Genomic DNA, 16,961 nt, shown 5'->3' with positions numbered 1-16,961 from the left:
TGATTTAGTTTGCAGCGCATACAGGCTGGCAGTTTATCGCCAGTTCACCATATGGGCACAGGGGAGAATTGGACGAGGTGTACGCCGTCTCATCCTTGCGTGTGTCGATTCCTCCATAAGGCACCCAACCCAGAAACAAAGGCATTTACATAGGGTTTGAGTTCGAATAAAACCAGTTGATTTAGTAAATCTAGCCTGCTGTAAGACCTAATGCCTGCACCTTATGTAAAAATAGCATTAGTTAGCTTGTCCACTATAACAACAGGTTCAAGCGTAACCAGATAAACTTGCTTTGAAGATAAAACTACTTTCAACGCGCACTAAACCCGTGTCCCTGTGGCTATAGTGACTTCAACTAGCTTTGGCTGCCATCTATAGGAAAGGAATGGTAACTACACTGGGCAGCCAGTTGGCAGAGTCAAAGTAGACTTTAATAATATATGCAATTTAGCAGACGCCTTTCTCTAAAGCGAACTGGGTAGATGGTAGTGGAAACAGATCACAGAAACAGGATTACAATTTTGATATCATGGATGGTCAGTCCTTGCATCTATAGCTCTGTCTATGAATTTGAGAGTAGCTACATTTCTCCAGCCCCATCCCTTAGCTTTTTACTGAAAGAGGAACAGGGAGACACTTTGTTATTGCTTCTACTGCAGATTGCCACTTTAAGAAGTTAAGATGCAGATTAAATACACACAAAAATATGTTACTGATACTATAAAAATGTCCCATCACTCAGACAGTGAATACACAGCATCCAGCACAGCAAACAACCAATCAATCAATCAAATGTATTTTACAAAAGCCCTTTTTACATGAAAATAATAACCACAGTGGTTATATAGGGTGCAACAGCTCAGCATCTCAGGAGCAAATGGCTTTTCATAGCTGAGCATTCATAGGTTGAGAGAGAGAGTCAAAACAGCAGGACCGGGACAAGGTAGCATGTCTGTTGAAATAGGTAAAAAAAATCAGTGGAAAAACAATTCCACTCCGATTCCCTTTATGGATGGGTGTATCTTTGAATTCGCTGTTGTATGGCCTGCTCCTTCCCCATTTTCGGAACATCAGCCCGCTCCCCCAAAGTGATCGTATATCTTGGCTCGTACTGTGGTGATTGTGATTCTGAGCTCTCAGGTTCATACAGTGAGTTCTGGTCTTCACTGATCTCACTCTCCGTCTGCTCCATCTGTGGCGTATAGGGGCAGGACTCGGTTATATACTGATGGTCATGAGCTCTTTAGTGATGGTCCTGGTGGACCTCTTCTCCACCGCAGCACAGGACCACTGGTACCCAGGGGTCACTTTGGCATGCTGTACTAACCGTTCTTTCCTGTTGGTAGAAAACTATTATGGCATCTATTAGGCTATAGTTATTTTCAAGAATCACTGCATATACTGTATATTGTCCATTTTATATCCAAAATGGCCTCAGGGATGACAGATGGTGTCTTGAAAGAAACAATAGCCTTAGAAATAACATGGATTTGAATGTACCTCCTCTGCCTCCTGCACAGTCTCCTCCAGGATGAAAACCTTGTCATGGATGAAGATGTCATCCAGAAAACAAACAAACGTTTTGTTAAACCAACTGAACCCAAATATATCAGTTGGCATTAACAAGCTAATTGTCTTGTATGCTTTGTCCACACACACGCGCACACACACACACACACACACACACACACACAGCAAATACAGGGACATTTATTTTTCAGCAAACATTAGTTATGTCAACTTCAGTCTAGCTAAATGAGGTGGAGCTAACAAAACATTACAAAATCAAATCTGTCAACAAAATGTATTACAGTACTTGACTATCTGAGGTGGAAGCTCGCTACAGTAACTACCTAATAACAGGGGAACACGGATAAACTGTGTAACAATTTTAGTTGCAGTTGAGTTGCTTGCTAACGTTATTTGCTGGGAGATGTTACACAAAACACTTCAGACGCAATTAGCTAGTTACCTTCAGTTGCAACAAAGTTGTCCAGTGTCTAACGCTAGCCTAGTCAACAACAGTCATGACCGCAGCGATGTTGATGATGGTCGGTGACCCCGACACCATAACCCTCGAAATGTAAAATAGAGGCGCAAGCTTCAACGTATGCCAATGACTCCTTTCCATTCGGAAACTCCGGGTTGCCGCATCGAAAGTGCCCTTCATCGCGAAGTCTGCAGATCCTGCTAGCTCCAGCTGGCACGTCATTCCTCTTCAGGACATGGGGCCACTTCTTCAAAGCTTGTGGGTCCTTGGTCAGCCGATGGTAGCTTACCAAGGGATTTTTTTGGAGCCAATTCATACCGCCTGGTGCTATACAGTTCATGTTTGAATTACTACTTGTTGTTGCCATCTTCGTTGTCTGCACCTAACCTCACTCTCTTCAATTAACTCTCTGCGCAAATACTCAATACCACAGACAATTTGCTGATTTAAAATGGCGCTGACGATCAGAATACTAAATATAGAGATGTTTTTATGTTAAATGCACGTGTTTAGTATTTGTGTATTCAATACATATCTTTGATTAGATTTACTTCCTAAAGTGTTTACACTCCCCTTTAAAATGCCTATTTACTCTGTTCCATCTGACTGCACTATCCACTTGCTCATCAGTCCAGGCAGAGAAGTTCTAAACTTGATCTCCACTATAAAAGGCATCTAGACATTATCTCACATTTCTTTTGGACTAACATTTCGTTTTCAACAGCGGAGATTTGTAAAACTTACTGTCTGTCTTTTCGATATTTGAAACATTATTTCAATATTCAGTGATAGATACAGAACAAAAAGACCGAACGACTGGGTCGCGTCCATAGATACAGAACAAAAAGACCGAACGACTGGGTCGCGTCTCTGGCAACCGAACAAATAGAACGAAATCCAACCGGCTTGGGTAGCAACCCCAGATTTGTTTCGGGACTATATCTTGTGGAAGGATGAAATAGTAGGAATAAATGGCATCCAATTTTGGACTTTGATTCTTGAAGAATATAACTTATAAATGCCTCATGAGCTTAGTTAAAATGTCCCATTCCATCAGAACCCCAAATATAAGCTTGTTTTACTCCAATGTTTGTCAACATTGTAAATGTAAACAAACACTGTATAGCCTCATAACATGGTTAAAACAATTTTGATATCATGGATGGTCAGTCCTTGCATCCATAGCTCTGTCTACTAATTTGAGAGTGGTTACATTTCTCCAGGCCCATCCCTTAGCTTTTTACCAAAACAGATACAGGCGTCTGTTTTGATATTGTTTCATCTGTGGATTTGCCTTTTAAACAGTTGCATATTATCAATATATCTAAGTTTCACCAACAAAAAGGTAAACAATAGACCTATAGTAAATGCAGCATATGGCATTCATTTTTCACATGTAAATAGCACTTTTCAGTAGTGCTCAAAGCATGCCATTCCATGAGCGCAGCATTTATTAATGAGCCCAATCAGTTCTCCATGACAACAAAATCATAAACAACAGAGTAGGGCTGGCTAATAAGTCCTTAGTTTTGGGTTTATGCTCTTTGGGGTTATGCTCAGGTAAAACTATTTGGCTAATCTATACTTCCATATTTCCAAGTCCTATTCTTGAAGATCAAGGGGTATAACATTTACTGGAATGACTGGAATTCTGATAGACTTTGGTTTTTAATGTAAAGATATAATTTAATAATATTATTATCTGTAGTAGAAAGTGATGGGTTAGAAGAAGCCAACATAATCAACCCATAAAGTAAAATGTAACATCCATATGTGGCCAGCGATGTAAACTTTAACATTGATTTATCCTGCAATAGATGTTGTTCAATTGGTAACATACATTTTTGTCTTCTAATGCCTCTCAAGGGGAAAGTAATCTAAAAGTAAAGGAATGTATTCAGATTACCTTACTGAGTTTGGGTAATCCAAAAGTTACATTACTGATTACAATTCTGGACAGGTAACTAGTAACTGTAATGGATTACATTTACAAAGTAACCTACCCAACCCTGTATAAAAGTGATAATGCCCGTGTTTGAAGGATATCTTGCCACGGTTTGCCGGCCCTCAACGACAACACCCGTGCAAATATATCCTCCAAACACGGCTTCTCGGCATTATCACTTAATTATACTTCAAATGGAGCACACTTTGTTAATAACATGTATTAAATCATATGAAATAATGTCATAAAAATAAGTTGATTCACCCATATAAGTATACCTGGATGCACAAACATCGTTTTCTTTGTTTGGGCTAATGGCTAGGCTAATTACATTTACATTTAAGTCATTTAGCAGACGCTCTTATCCAGAGCGACTTACAAATTGGTGCATTCACTTTATAATATCCAGTGGAACAACCACTTTACAATAGTGCATCTAAATCTTTTAAGGGGGGGGGAAGGGGTTAGAAGGATTACTTTATCCTATCCCAGGTATTCCTTAAAGAGGTGGGGTTTCAGGTGTCTCCGGAAGTTGGTGATTGACTCCGCTGTCCTGGCGTCGTGAGGGAGCTTGTTCCACCATTGGGGTGCCAGAGCAGCGAACAGTTTTGACTGGGCTGAGCGGGAACTGTGCTTCCTCAGAGGTAGGGAGGCGAGCAGGCCAGAGGTGGATGAACGCAGTGCCCTTGTTTGGGTGTAGGGCCTGATCAGAGCCTGAAGGTACGGAGGTGCCGTTCCCCTCACAGCTCCGTAGGCAAGCACCATGGTCTTGTAGCGGATGCGAGCTTCAACTGGAAGCCAGTGGAGAGAGCGGAGGAGCGGGGTGACGTGAGAGAACTTGGGAAGGTTGAACACCAGACGGGCTGCGGCGTTCTGGATGAGTTGTAGGGGTTTAATGGCACAGGCAGGGAGCCCAACCAACAGCGAGTTGCAGTAATCCAGACGGGAGATGACAAGTGCCTGGATTAGGACCTGCGCCGCTTCCTGTGTGAGGCAGGGTCGTACTCTGCGAATGTTGTAGAGCATGAACCTACAGGATCGGGTCACCGCCTTGATGTTAGTGGAGAACGACAGGGTGTTGTCCAGGGTCACGCCGAGGCTCTTAGCACTCTGGGAGGAGGACACAAGGGAGTTGTCAACCGTGATGGCGAGATCATGGAACGGGCAGTCCTTCCCCGGGAGGAAGAGCAGCTCCGTCTTGCCGAGGTTCAGCTTGAGGTGGTGATCCGTCATCCACACTGATATGTCTGCCAGACATGCAGAGATGCGATTCGCCACCTGGTTGTCAGAAGGGGGAAAGGAGAAGATTAATTGTGTGTCGTCTGCATAGCAATGATAGGAGAGACCATGTGAGGATATGACAGAGCCAAGTGACTTGGTGTATAGCGAGAATAGGAGAGGGCCTAGAACAGAGCCCTGGGGGTCACCAGTGGTGAGAGCACGTGGTGCGGAGACAGATTCTCGCCACGCCACCTGGTAGGAGCGACCTGTCAGGTAGGACGCAATCCAAGCGTGGGCCGCGCCGGAGATGCCCAGCTCGGAGAGGGTGGAGAGGAGGATCTGATGGTTCACAGTATCAAAGGCAGCAGATAGGTCTAGAAGGATGAGAGCAGAGGAGAGAGAGTTAGCTTTAGCAGTGCGGAGAGCCTCCGTGACACAGAGAAGAGCAGTCTCAGTTGAATGCCCAGTCTTGAAACCTGACTGATTAGGATCAAGAAGGTCATTCTGAGAGAGATAGCAAGAGCGCTGGCCAAGGACGGCACGTTCAAGAGTTTTGGAGAGAAAAGAAAGAAGGGATACTGGTCTGTAGTTGTTGACATCGGAGGGATCGAGTGTAGGTTTTTTCAGAAGGGGTGCAACTCTCGCTCTCTTGAAGACGGAAGGGACGTAGCCAGCGGTCAAGGATGAGTTGATGAGCGAGGTGAGGTCGGGGAGAAGGTCTCCGGAAATGGTCTGGAGAAGAGAGGAGGGGATAGGGTCAAGTGGGCAGGTTGTTGGGCGGCCGGCCGTCACAAGACGCGAGATTTCATCTGGAGAGAGAGGGGAGAATGAGGTCAAAGCACAGGGTAGGGCAGTGTGAGCAGGACCAGCGGTGTCGTCAACCTTCTTTTCAAAATGGTTGACAAAGTCATCCGCAGAGAGGGAGGAGGGGGGGGGAGGATTCAGGAGGGAGGAGAAGGTAGCAAAGAGCTTCCTAGGGTTAGAGGCAGATGCTTGGAATTTAGAGTGGTAGAAAGTGGCTTTAGCAGCAGAGACAGCAGAGGAAAATGTAGAGAGGAGGGAGTGAAAGGATGCCAGGTCCGCAGGGAGGCGAGTTTTCCTCCATTTCCGCTCGGCTGCCCGGAGCCCTGTTCTGTGAGCTCGCAGTGAGTCGTCGAGCCACGGAGCAGGAGGGGAGGACCGAGCCGGCCTGGAGGATAGGGGACAGAGAAAATCAAAGGATGCAGAGAGGGAGGAGAGGAGGGTTGAGGAGGCAGAATCAGGAGATAGGTTGGAGAAGGTTTGAGCAGAGGGAAGAGATGATAGGATTGAAGAGGAGAGAGTAGCGGGAGAGAGAGAGCGAAGGTTGGGACGGCGCAATACCATCCGAGTAGGGGCAGAGTGAGAAGTGTTGGATGAGAGCGAGAGGGAAAAAGATGCAAGGTAGTGGTCGGAGACTTGGAGGGGAGTTGCAATGAGATTAGTGGAAGAACAGCATCTAGTAAAGATGAGGTCAAGTGTATTGCCTGCCTTGTGAGTAGGGGGGGAAGGTGAGAGGGTGAGGTCAAAAGAGGAGAGGAGTGGAAAGAAGGAGGCAGAGAGGAATGAGTCAAAGGTAGACGTGGGGAGGTTAAAGTCACCCAGAACTGTGAGAGGTGAGCCATCCTCAGGAAAGGAACTTATCAAGGCGTCAAGCTCATTGATGAACTCTCCAAGGGAACCTGGAGGGCGATAAATGATAAGGATGTTAAGCTTGAAAGGGCTGGTAACTGTGACAGCATGGAATTCAAATGAGGAGATAGACAGATGGGTCAGGGGCGAAAGAGAGAATGTCCACTTGGGAGAGATGAGGATTCCAGTGCCACCACCCCGCTGGCTCGATGCTCTAGGGGTATGCGAGAACACGTGGGCAGACGAGGAGAGAGCAGTAGGAGTAGCAGTGTTATCTGTGGTAATCCATGTTTCCGTCAGTGCCAGGAAGTCTAGGGACTGGAGGGTAGCATAGGCTGAGATTAACTCAGCCTTGTTGGCCGCAGACCGGCAGTTCCAGAGGCTGCCGGAGACCTGGAACTCCACGTGGGTCGTGCGCGCTGGGACCACCAGGTTAGAGTGGCAGTGGCCACGCGGTGTGGAGCGTTTGTATGGCCTGTGCAGAGGGGAGAGAACAGGGATAGACAGACACATAGTTGACAAGCTACAGAAGAGGCTACGCTAATGCAAAGGAGATTGGAATGACAAGTGGACTACACGTCTGGAATGTTCAGAAAGTTAAGCTTACGTTGCAAAAATCTTATTGACTAAAATGACGAAAATGATACAGTACTGCTGGATGGTGGAGTAGGCTAGCTAGCAGTGGCTGCGTTATTGACTTTGAACGTGTAGCTGGCTAGGTAACCTCGATAGTTTCAGTACTACACCTTGTCATGATACAAAAGCAACTTTGTAGCTAGCTAACATAACACTAATCAAGATGTTCCTTTGTAATGTATTTAGTTTCTACAATGCTGCTCGTCGGTAATAGTTGGCTGGGTTTGGAAAAAATGGCGTCGCGGGGGACGGAAATAGCTGGCTAGCTAACCTCGATAATTACTAAACTACACAATTATCAAGCTATGACAAAGACAACTATGTAGCTAGCTAGCTAACACTGCACTAGTCAAATCGTTCCGTTGTAAAGTATTAGTATCTACAGCGCTGCTAGTCGGTAACGTTTGGCTAGCTAGCAGTGGGTTAATGATGACTAGGTGTGTTGACTAAGTCTGGCGTCGCGTCGCGGCTGGCTAGCTAGCCTCAATTATTACTCTAAAGTACACAATTATCTTAGATACAAGGACAGCAAAGACAACTATGTAGCTGGCTAACTAACGCTAACACTACACTAATCAAGTCGTTCCGTTGTAATGTAATAGTTTCTACAGTGCTGCTAGTCGGTAGAAGTTGGCTGGTTGGCTAGCTAGCAGTGTTGACTAGCTAGCTAGCAGTGTAGACTACGTTAGGAGGACGAAGATAGCTAACCTCGATAATTACTCTAATTACTCAAAACTACACAATTATCTTTGATACAAAGACGGCTATGTAGCTAGCTAAGAAAAATTGCTCAGATCAAACAAATCAAACCGTTGTAATGTAGTGAAGTGTATGTGGATCCTAGGCTGCCTGTCACATAGCAGTGGTAATGGCATGCAATTCACACCTCCCACGTAAATCTAGATAATTAGCATAACTCTTGGTGCTCGATCTGTTTTCCCGCCAAAGAAAATCCTTTGGTCATTGAGCAGCGTTGCTGCATGACGGCCAAGGTTCCAGTCTGGAAGCACGCTTTTGACTGCACCTACAGTATTGCTTCGGTACTACAGTTTAACTGAATCACAGCCGAGAAAGACAATTCCCGTAGAGACGATTCCCACAGAGAAGTAAAATTATTCTAATTATTGTCACCAAGGCCGTTTTTTCCCCCATCACTCACAGCTGAAGATATTAGCATTTTATATTCGTGCTCTAACATTATGACCCCAGCTGGGTCTGGTCTACTTAGTTCATTGACTTTCATTGAACCATAAAAAAACTTTTGAGTGGGGTGTCTCGCTTTCTCTTCTGTTTCTGGATACTTTTTTTGGTCTATGAACTCAGCGTGAACCGGTAGAGTTCGCCCATTGGCTTCTGTGGGATATGCACTTTGGCAAACAGATGTTGAATCTTTGCTAAAGCCACTTCAATCACAGTCTTTAGCTTCATGACCACAGGCAGAGGGGAAATGTCAATCATAACAAGCCTGATTGAATACTCATGGGCAAGCCCTTCAACTTGTTCTCTCCAACTCGCCAGCTACCATCCCATGTACCAGAATGCTGCTAATGGTGAGGACACTCACACCACTGTTAAGGCTTCAGGTTCTACCAACAAAATACAACCTAGCACTCTGGTACCCTGCAAACCATGATCCATTTTCTATCTTACATGAGTCAAATGTAATGGAGTCTGTTTCACATATTGTTAATGGTTGCTGTTCATACAAGGACTTATACATCGCTAGACATGACCGCGTCGTCAACCTGATAGCTAATGAGGTGAGACAGGCAGTAACACCATCAGTGCATATTCATGCATGTTGATGATGTTTTCTTGTATACCAAATATGTCAGATGTTGCTGTTGGGGAGGCCGGAGGGAGGTGCTGGAGGGAGGCCAGAGGGAGGGGTTCAGATAGTGTTGTTGTGAGGGAGGCCGGAGGGAGGCCAGAGGGAGGGGTTCAGATAGTGTTGTTGTGAGGGAGGTGCTGGAGGGAGGCCAGAGGGAGGGGTTCAGATAGTGTTGTTGTGAGGGAGGCCGGAGGGAGGCCAGAGGGAGGGGTTCAGATAGTGTTGTTGTGAGGGAGGTGCTGGAGGGAGGCCAGAGGGAGGGGTTCAGATAGTGTTGTTGTGAGGGAGGCCGGAGGGAGGCCAGAGGGAGGGGTTCAGATAGTGTTGTTGTGAGGGAGGTGCTGGAGGGAGGCCAGAGGGAGGGGTTCAGATGGTGTTGTGAGGGAAGCCGGAGGGAGGTGCTGGAGGGAGGCCAGAGGGAGGGGTTCAGATAGTGTTGTTGTGAGGGAGGCCGGAGGGAGGTGCTGGAGGGAGGCCAGAGGGAGGGGTTCAGATAGTGTTGTTGTGAGGGAGGTGCGGGAGGGAGGCCAGAGGGGGGGGTTCAGATGGTGTTGTTGTGAGGGAGGCCAGAGGGAGGTGCTGGAGGGAGGCCAGAGGGAGGGGTTCAGATAGTGTTGTTGTGAGGGAGGCCGGAGGGAGGTGCTGGAGGGAGGCCAGAGGGAGGGGTTCAGATAGTGTTGTTGTGAGGGAGGTGCTGGAGGGAGGCCAGAGGGGGGGTTCAGATAGTGTTGTTGTGAGGGAGGTGCTGGAGGGAGGCCAGAGGGGGGGGTTCAGATAGTGTTGTTGTGAGGGAGGTGCTGGAGGGAGGCCAGAGGGAGGGGTTCAGATAGTGTTGTTGTGAGGGGAGGTGCTGGAGGGAGGCCAGAGGGGGGGGTTCAGATAGTGTTGTTGTGAGGGAGGCCGGAGGGAGGTGCTGGAGGGAGGCCAGAGGGAGCATTTCAGATGGTGTTGTTGTGAGGGAGGCCGGAGGGAGGTGCTGGAGGGAGGCCAGAGGGAGCATTTCAGATGGTGTTGTTGTGAGGGAGGCCAGAGGGAGGGGTTCAGATAGTGTTGTTGTGAGGGAGGCCAGAGGGAGGGGTTCAGATGGTGTTGTTGTGAGGGAGTCCAGAGGGAGGGGTTCAGATGGTGTTGTTGTGAGGGAGGCCAGAGGGAGGGGTTCAGATGGTATTGTTGTGAGGGAGGTGCTGGAGGGAGGCCAGAGGGAGGGATTCAGATGGTGTTGTTGTGAGGGAGGCCAGAGGGAGGTGCTGGAGGGAGGCCAGAGGGAGGGGTTCAGATAGTGTTGTTGTGAGGGAGGCCAGAGGGAGATGCTGGAGGGAGGCCAGAGGGAGGGGTTCAGATAGTGTTGTTGTGAGGGAGGCCAGAGGGAGGGGTTCAGATGGTGTTGTTGTGAGGGAGGCTGGAGGGAAGTCCTCATATTGGAAGTGGGTTGCTATTTTCACCCGTAAGTGGAGCAGGCCTCAGCTGACAAGTTGCTGAAATACCAGGTTATCAGTGCAAACTTGTAGTGCTGATATTTGGCAGTCATGACCATGTACATAGGCTGACAGTGCGTGGGCTTCATATTGTAGGCCTGCATAGGACAAAGGCAAAGCAGCCAGCGAGGTACTGCTCTGTGTCAGCTGTCATGGGTAGCCTTACTGTATGGAGAAGAAGTTTATTTCTGTATCCATGTGTCCATACTGAATATCAGTGGAGGCTGCTGAGGGGAGGACGGCTCATAATAATGGCTGGAACGGCGAATGGAATGGTATCAAACACATGGAAACCATGTGGAAACCATGTGGAAACCATGTGTTTGATGTATTTGATACCATTCTACTTATTCTGCTCCAGCCATTACCACGAGCCCGTCTTCCCCCAGTTAAAGTGCCACCAACCTCTTGTGTTGTATATCCGTGACCTATGAAATGTTTGAATCCTTCTCAACTGTAATGTGATTTGTGGATTCATATAAAATATTTAAAACGTTTGTGTAGGTCAATGGCTTCTCCCACAGGTCCACATTTTTCAGGTTGTCAGTCATCCACCATGTTCAAGATCCTCCTGAAAAATAAAAAGATGAGTGGAGCTGGATTGGACACCCTTCAGAAACCGACCACCATCATCACTCGCCAGTCCCTGCCCACTGGGCACACATTGGTTGAACCAACGTTATGTCCACGTCATTTCAATTAAATGACATCGAACCAACGTGGAATAGATGTTTAATTGACGTCTGTCCCAGTGGTTGAAATGGGACCCACAGGGAAAAAGAAACAGAGGGCGACCCAGAAACCCAGAAAGTCCAGGCAGAAATGACTGAGAGCGGCCTCAACTGGTGTGACCTGGGAAAACTTGCTCCAAACCGACATGCAGGACAATTGTCAACAGGCTTAAGTCAAGTAAGTCTGTGTTCTGTGTGTGTTTGTGTGTGTGTGTGTGTGTGTGTGTGTGTGTGTGTGTGTGTGTGTGTGTGTGTGTGTGTGTGTGTGTGTGTGTGTGTGTGTGTGTGTGTGTGTGTGTGTGTGTGTGTGTGTATGCGTGCGTGCGTGCGTGCGTGCGCGTAGAAAGAAGGAGACTACACTTCACTTTTAGTACAAAATAATGTCGTTTTTATTTAGGAAGTAGAAAAAGACAACATTCATACATTTTATTTTAGAAAACATTGGCAAGCTCAAACCTTTTCAGAGATAGTTGAGGTGCCTTTTACAGTATTAGTGCAAACCCTTGATAAGAGTTTAAGAGTCCTTCAAGTTACTCTGCATTTGACCTTTGAATCACCGACAGCAGCATAGCATAGTCCCACCAAGGACCCAGATGAATTACGATAGTTGCAGCGAGGGTGATTGCATCAGAGTGGATTGTCTTCATGTTAGTTGAGGATGAGGCACATGTTGAGATGATACAGTACATCAGGTCTCACAGCCAATGACAGAGCTTATTCCAGCTGACTCCAAGATGGCTGCCTTCTGGAACAGTACAATCTGATTGCTTCTTATCTGAAGTGCAAGTGATGATGATGATGTGCTATTTGTATGCATTACAGTTATATGAGACAGTATGTGTGTGTCTGTGTGTGTCTCCATCCTACACGTCAACAGGCCTGTGTGTGTTGTGTGTGTGTCTGTGAGGACAGCAGGCGTGCAGCAGCACCTTGCGTATGTCTCTGTTCCTCAGGCTATACAGCAGAGGGTTGAGCAGAGAGTTCCCCGCCGCCGGCACTAATGTAGCGTACGTATACAGGGGCGAGCTAGATGCATCGCCCAGCAAACCGTAAAGGGCGAAGGGCGTCCAGCAGCTGACGAACACTCCGAGGACTAACAACAGCCGAGAGAGGCCCTTCCCCCGGCCCCCGTGCTTGCTGTTGTACGATTGGTCGTCAGGCAGGAAATGCCTCTGCGTGGCGATGGCGTGGGCGTGCCGCCTAGCGACGCGGCAGATCCCGGTGTATAGCTGCAGTGTTACCATAACGACCAGCAGGAAGCCGCCACAAAGCAACGACAGGTACGTCCGGGTCAGGGGTCGCGCCACGGAACAGGATGTGATGTCATTGAGGCAGTGCCACCCCAGCATCGGGCCCGAGCCGATCAAACATGACCCCAGCCAGACGAGTGCCAGCAGACCAGCGGCGCATCGACGCGAGTGGCGGGAGCCGTAGGTGAGGGCGTGGCTTAGCGACAGGTAACGGTCCAGGGCCACGCCCATCAGGCTGAGGAGGGAGGCGGTCAGTGACGTCGCCAGAAGCCCTGACGTCATCAGATCTGACCAATCCGTGGGCTCCACACAGAACAGGAAGAGGAAGTGGAGGATCACGGCCACGCCCGCCAGCAGGTCGGCCAATGCCAGGCTGGCGAGGAGCAGGAAGACAGGAGCACGGAGAGAAGGCGTGGCCAAGATGGCCACCACTACAATGGTGTTCTCGGACACAATGAGGGTTCCGGAGACGCACAGTGCCACTCCCCATAGGCTGAGAGGAGAGGCCTCAGGAATGGTTGTGGGATCTGATTGGTCCAGCTGGGAAAGGGGCGAAGTCATCCCTGAACCTGAAGACTCCTCGAACCAGATGTCCGAGTCATTCTGGGTCATCATGGGTCACACACACGACACCTGAGAGAGAGAGAGAGAGAGAGAGAGAGAGAGAGAGAGAGAGAGAGAGAGAGAGAGAGAGAGAGAGAGAGAGAGAGAGAGAGAGAGAGAGAGAGAGAGAGAGACAGAGAGACAGAGAGAGAGAAGACAGAGATGTTAATTAACAATGTCACGGAACTAATAGTAGCAAGTCTCCCTCTCCCTCTGTTCCTGCATGTGGTTTGTTATTGTTACATAACAGCAGCAGACAGACACCCTGCACTGGGGCTGCATCTAGTCTACAGTAGCTTTTTCTCCTCGTCTCTTCAACTGCATCTCAATAGTCTATTGTAGCTTCCTCTCCTCGTCTCCTCTCCTCTCCTCTCCTGCATCTCAATAGTCTAATGTAGCTTCCTCTCCTCGTCTCTTCTCCTGCATTTCAATAGTTTACATTAGCTTCCTCTTCTCGTCTCTTCTCCTGCATTTCAATAGTTTACAGTAGCTTCCTCTCCTCGTCTCTTCTCCTGCATTTCAATAGTTTACATTAGCTTCCTCGTCTCCTCTCCTGCATCTCAATAGTCTACAGTGGCTTCCTTTCCTCATCTTCTATCATGCATCTTAATAGTCTACAGTGGCTTCCTTTCCTCGTCTCCTGTCCTGCATTTGGATATTCTACAGTGGCTTCCACTTCACATCTCCTGCATCTCAATAGTCTACAGTGGCTTCCTCTCTTGGGTCTTAGGACACTTCGGCATCTGCCAAAAGGTCTGGGCATTTATGGCACAGGAGGTAGTGCACTTGAACCACAGTGATACTGGTTCATCTCAAAGGAGAGACATTGCATGCTCCTCACATTACTATGGGACCATTCCATTTAATTGCCTGATGTCTACCCTTCTCTCTCTGAAGTGTGCACTTGTTCACTCCCCTCAAGCAATGTAAGAGATATATGATGAAGAAGCCCTGTCTAGCCTATATGTATGTCTAGCCAATGCTTTTAAATATACAAGAGGGAGTGAACGAGTACACACTCCAGGGAGAAGGTGGAGAAGACAGAATTGGAATGCAGCCCTTCTGGTGTCTCCTCTCCACTCTTCTATAGTGCCATGTGGAGTGTTGTGTAACAGATGCCCACTAGCTTGGAAAACCATGTCCTCATGCTTTATCTCTGATATAAATTGAGGTTTACATACACATGACATACACCGCCCCCACACACAGACTGACATACAGACAGACACTACAGAAGATCTTACCTTCTAACAAGACCTTGATCACGATTCTTTCAAATCAGCTCTGTTGACAGAGAATCCAGGAGACTGTGATGCCGTGATGCTGTCTGTGTCCAGCTTGTCTCGTGGTATATCGATGGTCGGTAATATCTCAGTAAGGCTTGTCTGTCCCCATCAGAGTAATAACATATCCTCCTTGCGATTAGATTGTCTCCGTTTCTCCGGTGGTGGAACACCGGAATGACTGGATGGATCTCCTGCGCGCATGTTCCTTCACTAGGGAAGGTTTGACTGACGTCAGTGGTGGCAGGCTTTAGCCAATGAGGCGCTCGGAGAGACGGGAGTGTGGGGTGGGATGGGGGGCTCCTGTAGAGTAATTTCATTCAGAAAAATGCGGCAGCTTCCCGCCCCTCCCACTGCGGCTTGCCTCGCGCGCAACTTTTCCTTAAAAATGTCGGACAGGGGTTTCCGAAACACTCGCATCCACGCACGCACACACACACACACACCGCAGTAGAGATGCGTGTTAAGTGTAAATGTTTGAGAGCGAGAAAAGGGCGTAGGGGGGCTAGCAGCGTAGGGGGGCTCGCACATAGAGGAGCTGTCCAAGGTTCTGAAACGTAGTTGTATGCTAGAATTTGCTTGCATAATCGATTGTTGTCATTTATTTTTGGGCGGTATTGAATAAGACTATAAGAAAACATTTGAGGTCATATGTGTAGTTGTCTCTGCAGAATTAGACAAGTTAACAGTTGAAACGTGTACGTCATTCAATAAGCAAGAGCAAAATAGGATCTAAGTGCATGAATAGGCTGCATGCAGTGTCCTAAGGTGAGTCACCGACTAAGCACCCTTTGTCTCGGATGAATCATACATGATCATTTCGTGACCTTGGGACTATAAGGTTCTATCTGACTTTTTTTGTTTAAATGTATAGTCATATTTAATTGATCTTTAAATGGTTCTTCATATATCTGTGAAGATAGATGCTTGAAAAAATACCTTTTAAGTGAAAGAATGAAAAACTAGAAAGTTGATGTTGTCACGTGGTTGTTCAGTGACGACAGTAATTCGTCTGATGATCAGAATACATTTCTTAATGTGCTCTGACTCTATCTTGGTAAAATAGTGTTATTCTATCATTTATGTATTCAAATAGCTACAGTTGTCTTAATGTCTTAATGTCTAATTCAGAAGAGTCAGCTGGAACCTTATAGCTGAACCTTATAGCTGAACCCAGACTGACATTTTGGAGCCACGATCTATCTGAGATTGCACCCCCCTAAAAAAAACGGATTACAAATGTTACAAGATTTTGATACTCTGCACTTTAGGTACCTTTAAGAAAAAACATAACACTACAAAACAGTTTTTAATTCAGGGATGTGAAAACTTTGATGCTCAATATCTCAGAACTATGCTTTGCGCATATAGAACCTTATAGTCCCAAGGTCTCGTTTTGAGAAAAACTGCGTAGGCTATATATCTCTCTCTCTCTAGGCCTACATGTCCTTGGGTGTTTTGAAAGGCACGAAATTGAACATGTATAGGCTTACTATCTATTTTGAAACATGAACAGCTGATTAATGTTGATTGGTTAATGATGTAGGCTATCAGATGAAAGATGATTGATAGATATGTCTGGGAAACCCGGTCATTGATGATTTATCTGGCAACTGAGATTCTCGGTTTCCCCGGTAATACAAAACAGCGTGGGTTGGCTGCAGTGGTTGCTGCAATGTGTCTACGTGATTACGCACGGGCCACGGCACTGCGCAGAGAGGGGACCCTCATTTTGTCGTTGACATAGAACCATGTAAGGAAACTGATTTCCGGTTCTCTTTGGGAGAAATGTATAACATTACGTCATTTACACATTAGAGGGAAAAACAGAGAGGGAGAAGAGGGAGATATATTTCAGCCGATTATATGACACTGAACAAAAATATAAAGGCAACATGCAATCATTTCAAAGATTTTATTGAGTTACAGTTCATATAACGAAATCAGTCAATTCAAATATATTCATTAGGCCCTAATCAATGGATTTCACATCACTGTGAATAGATATGCATCTGTTGGTCACAGATACCTTAAAAAAAAGGTAGAAGCCTGGATCAGAAAACGAGCCTTGCAGTGCGACACTCCTTCAAATACAGTTGATCAGGCTGTTGATTGTGGCCTGTGGAATTTTGTCCGACTCCTCTTCAAAGGCTGCTCGAAGTTGCTGGATATTGTCGGGAACTTGAACATGCTGTCGTACATGTCGATTCAGAGCATCCCAAACATGCAATGGGTGACATGTCTGGTGAGTATGCAGGCCATGGAAGACCTGGGACATTTTCAGCTTCCAGGAATTGTGTACAGATCCTTGCGACATGGGTCCGTGCATTATCATGCTGAAACATG

The 16,961-nt window shown here is 46.9% G+C and overlaps 1 protein-coding gene and 1 long non-coding RNA gene across 2 annotated transcripts; both read right to left on the bottom strand.

Moving 5' to 3' along the window:
* Positions 1-497: 497 nt before the first annotated feature.
* LOC106588731 (uncharacterized) lies at positions 498-2,443 on the bottom strand. The gene is made up of 3 exons (XR_001324700.2): positions 1,973-2,443; positions 1,501-1,539; positions 498-1,336 (listed from the first exon to the last, which is right to left on the bottom strand). It is a non-coding gene; the product is annotated as an uncharacterized lncRNA (long non-coding RNA).
* A 9,411-nt stretch (positions 2,444-11,854) lies between these two features.
* gpr3 (G protein-coupled receptor 3) lies at positions 11,855-14,801 on the bottom strand. The gene is made up of 2 exons (XM_014178009.2): positions 14,577-14,801; positions 11,855-13,362 (listed from the first exon to the last, which is right to left on the bottom strand). Exon 2 carries the CDS (start codon positions 13,342-13,344, stop codon positions 12,343-12,345), a length of 1,002 nt encoding a protein of 333 aa, XP_014033484.1. The 5' UTR covers positions 13,345-13,362; positions 14,577-14,801; the 3' UTR covers positions 11,855-12,342.
* Positions 14,802-16,961: the final 2,160 nt, after the last annotated feature.

Source organism: Salmo salar, chromosome ssa27 (assembly GCF_905237065.1).
Source record: "Salmo salar chromosome ssa27, Ssal_v3.1, whole genome shotgun sequence".
Classification (NCBI taxonomy): Eukaryota; Metazoa; Chordata; class Actinopteri; order Salmoniformes; family Salmonidae; genus Salmo; species Salmo salar.
The sequence above is the reverse complement of the archived record's forward strand: the minus strand, read 5'-3'. Positions and strand labels throughout refer to the sequence as shown.

Bases quoted from the DNA above. Each gene is read 5' to 3' on its own strand.
- gpr3 (XM_014178009.2), bottom strand. From the start codon at position 13,344: ATGATGACCCAGAATGACTCGGACATCTGGTTCGAGGAGTCTTCAGGT.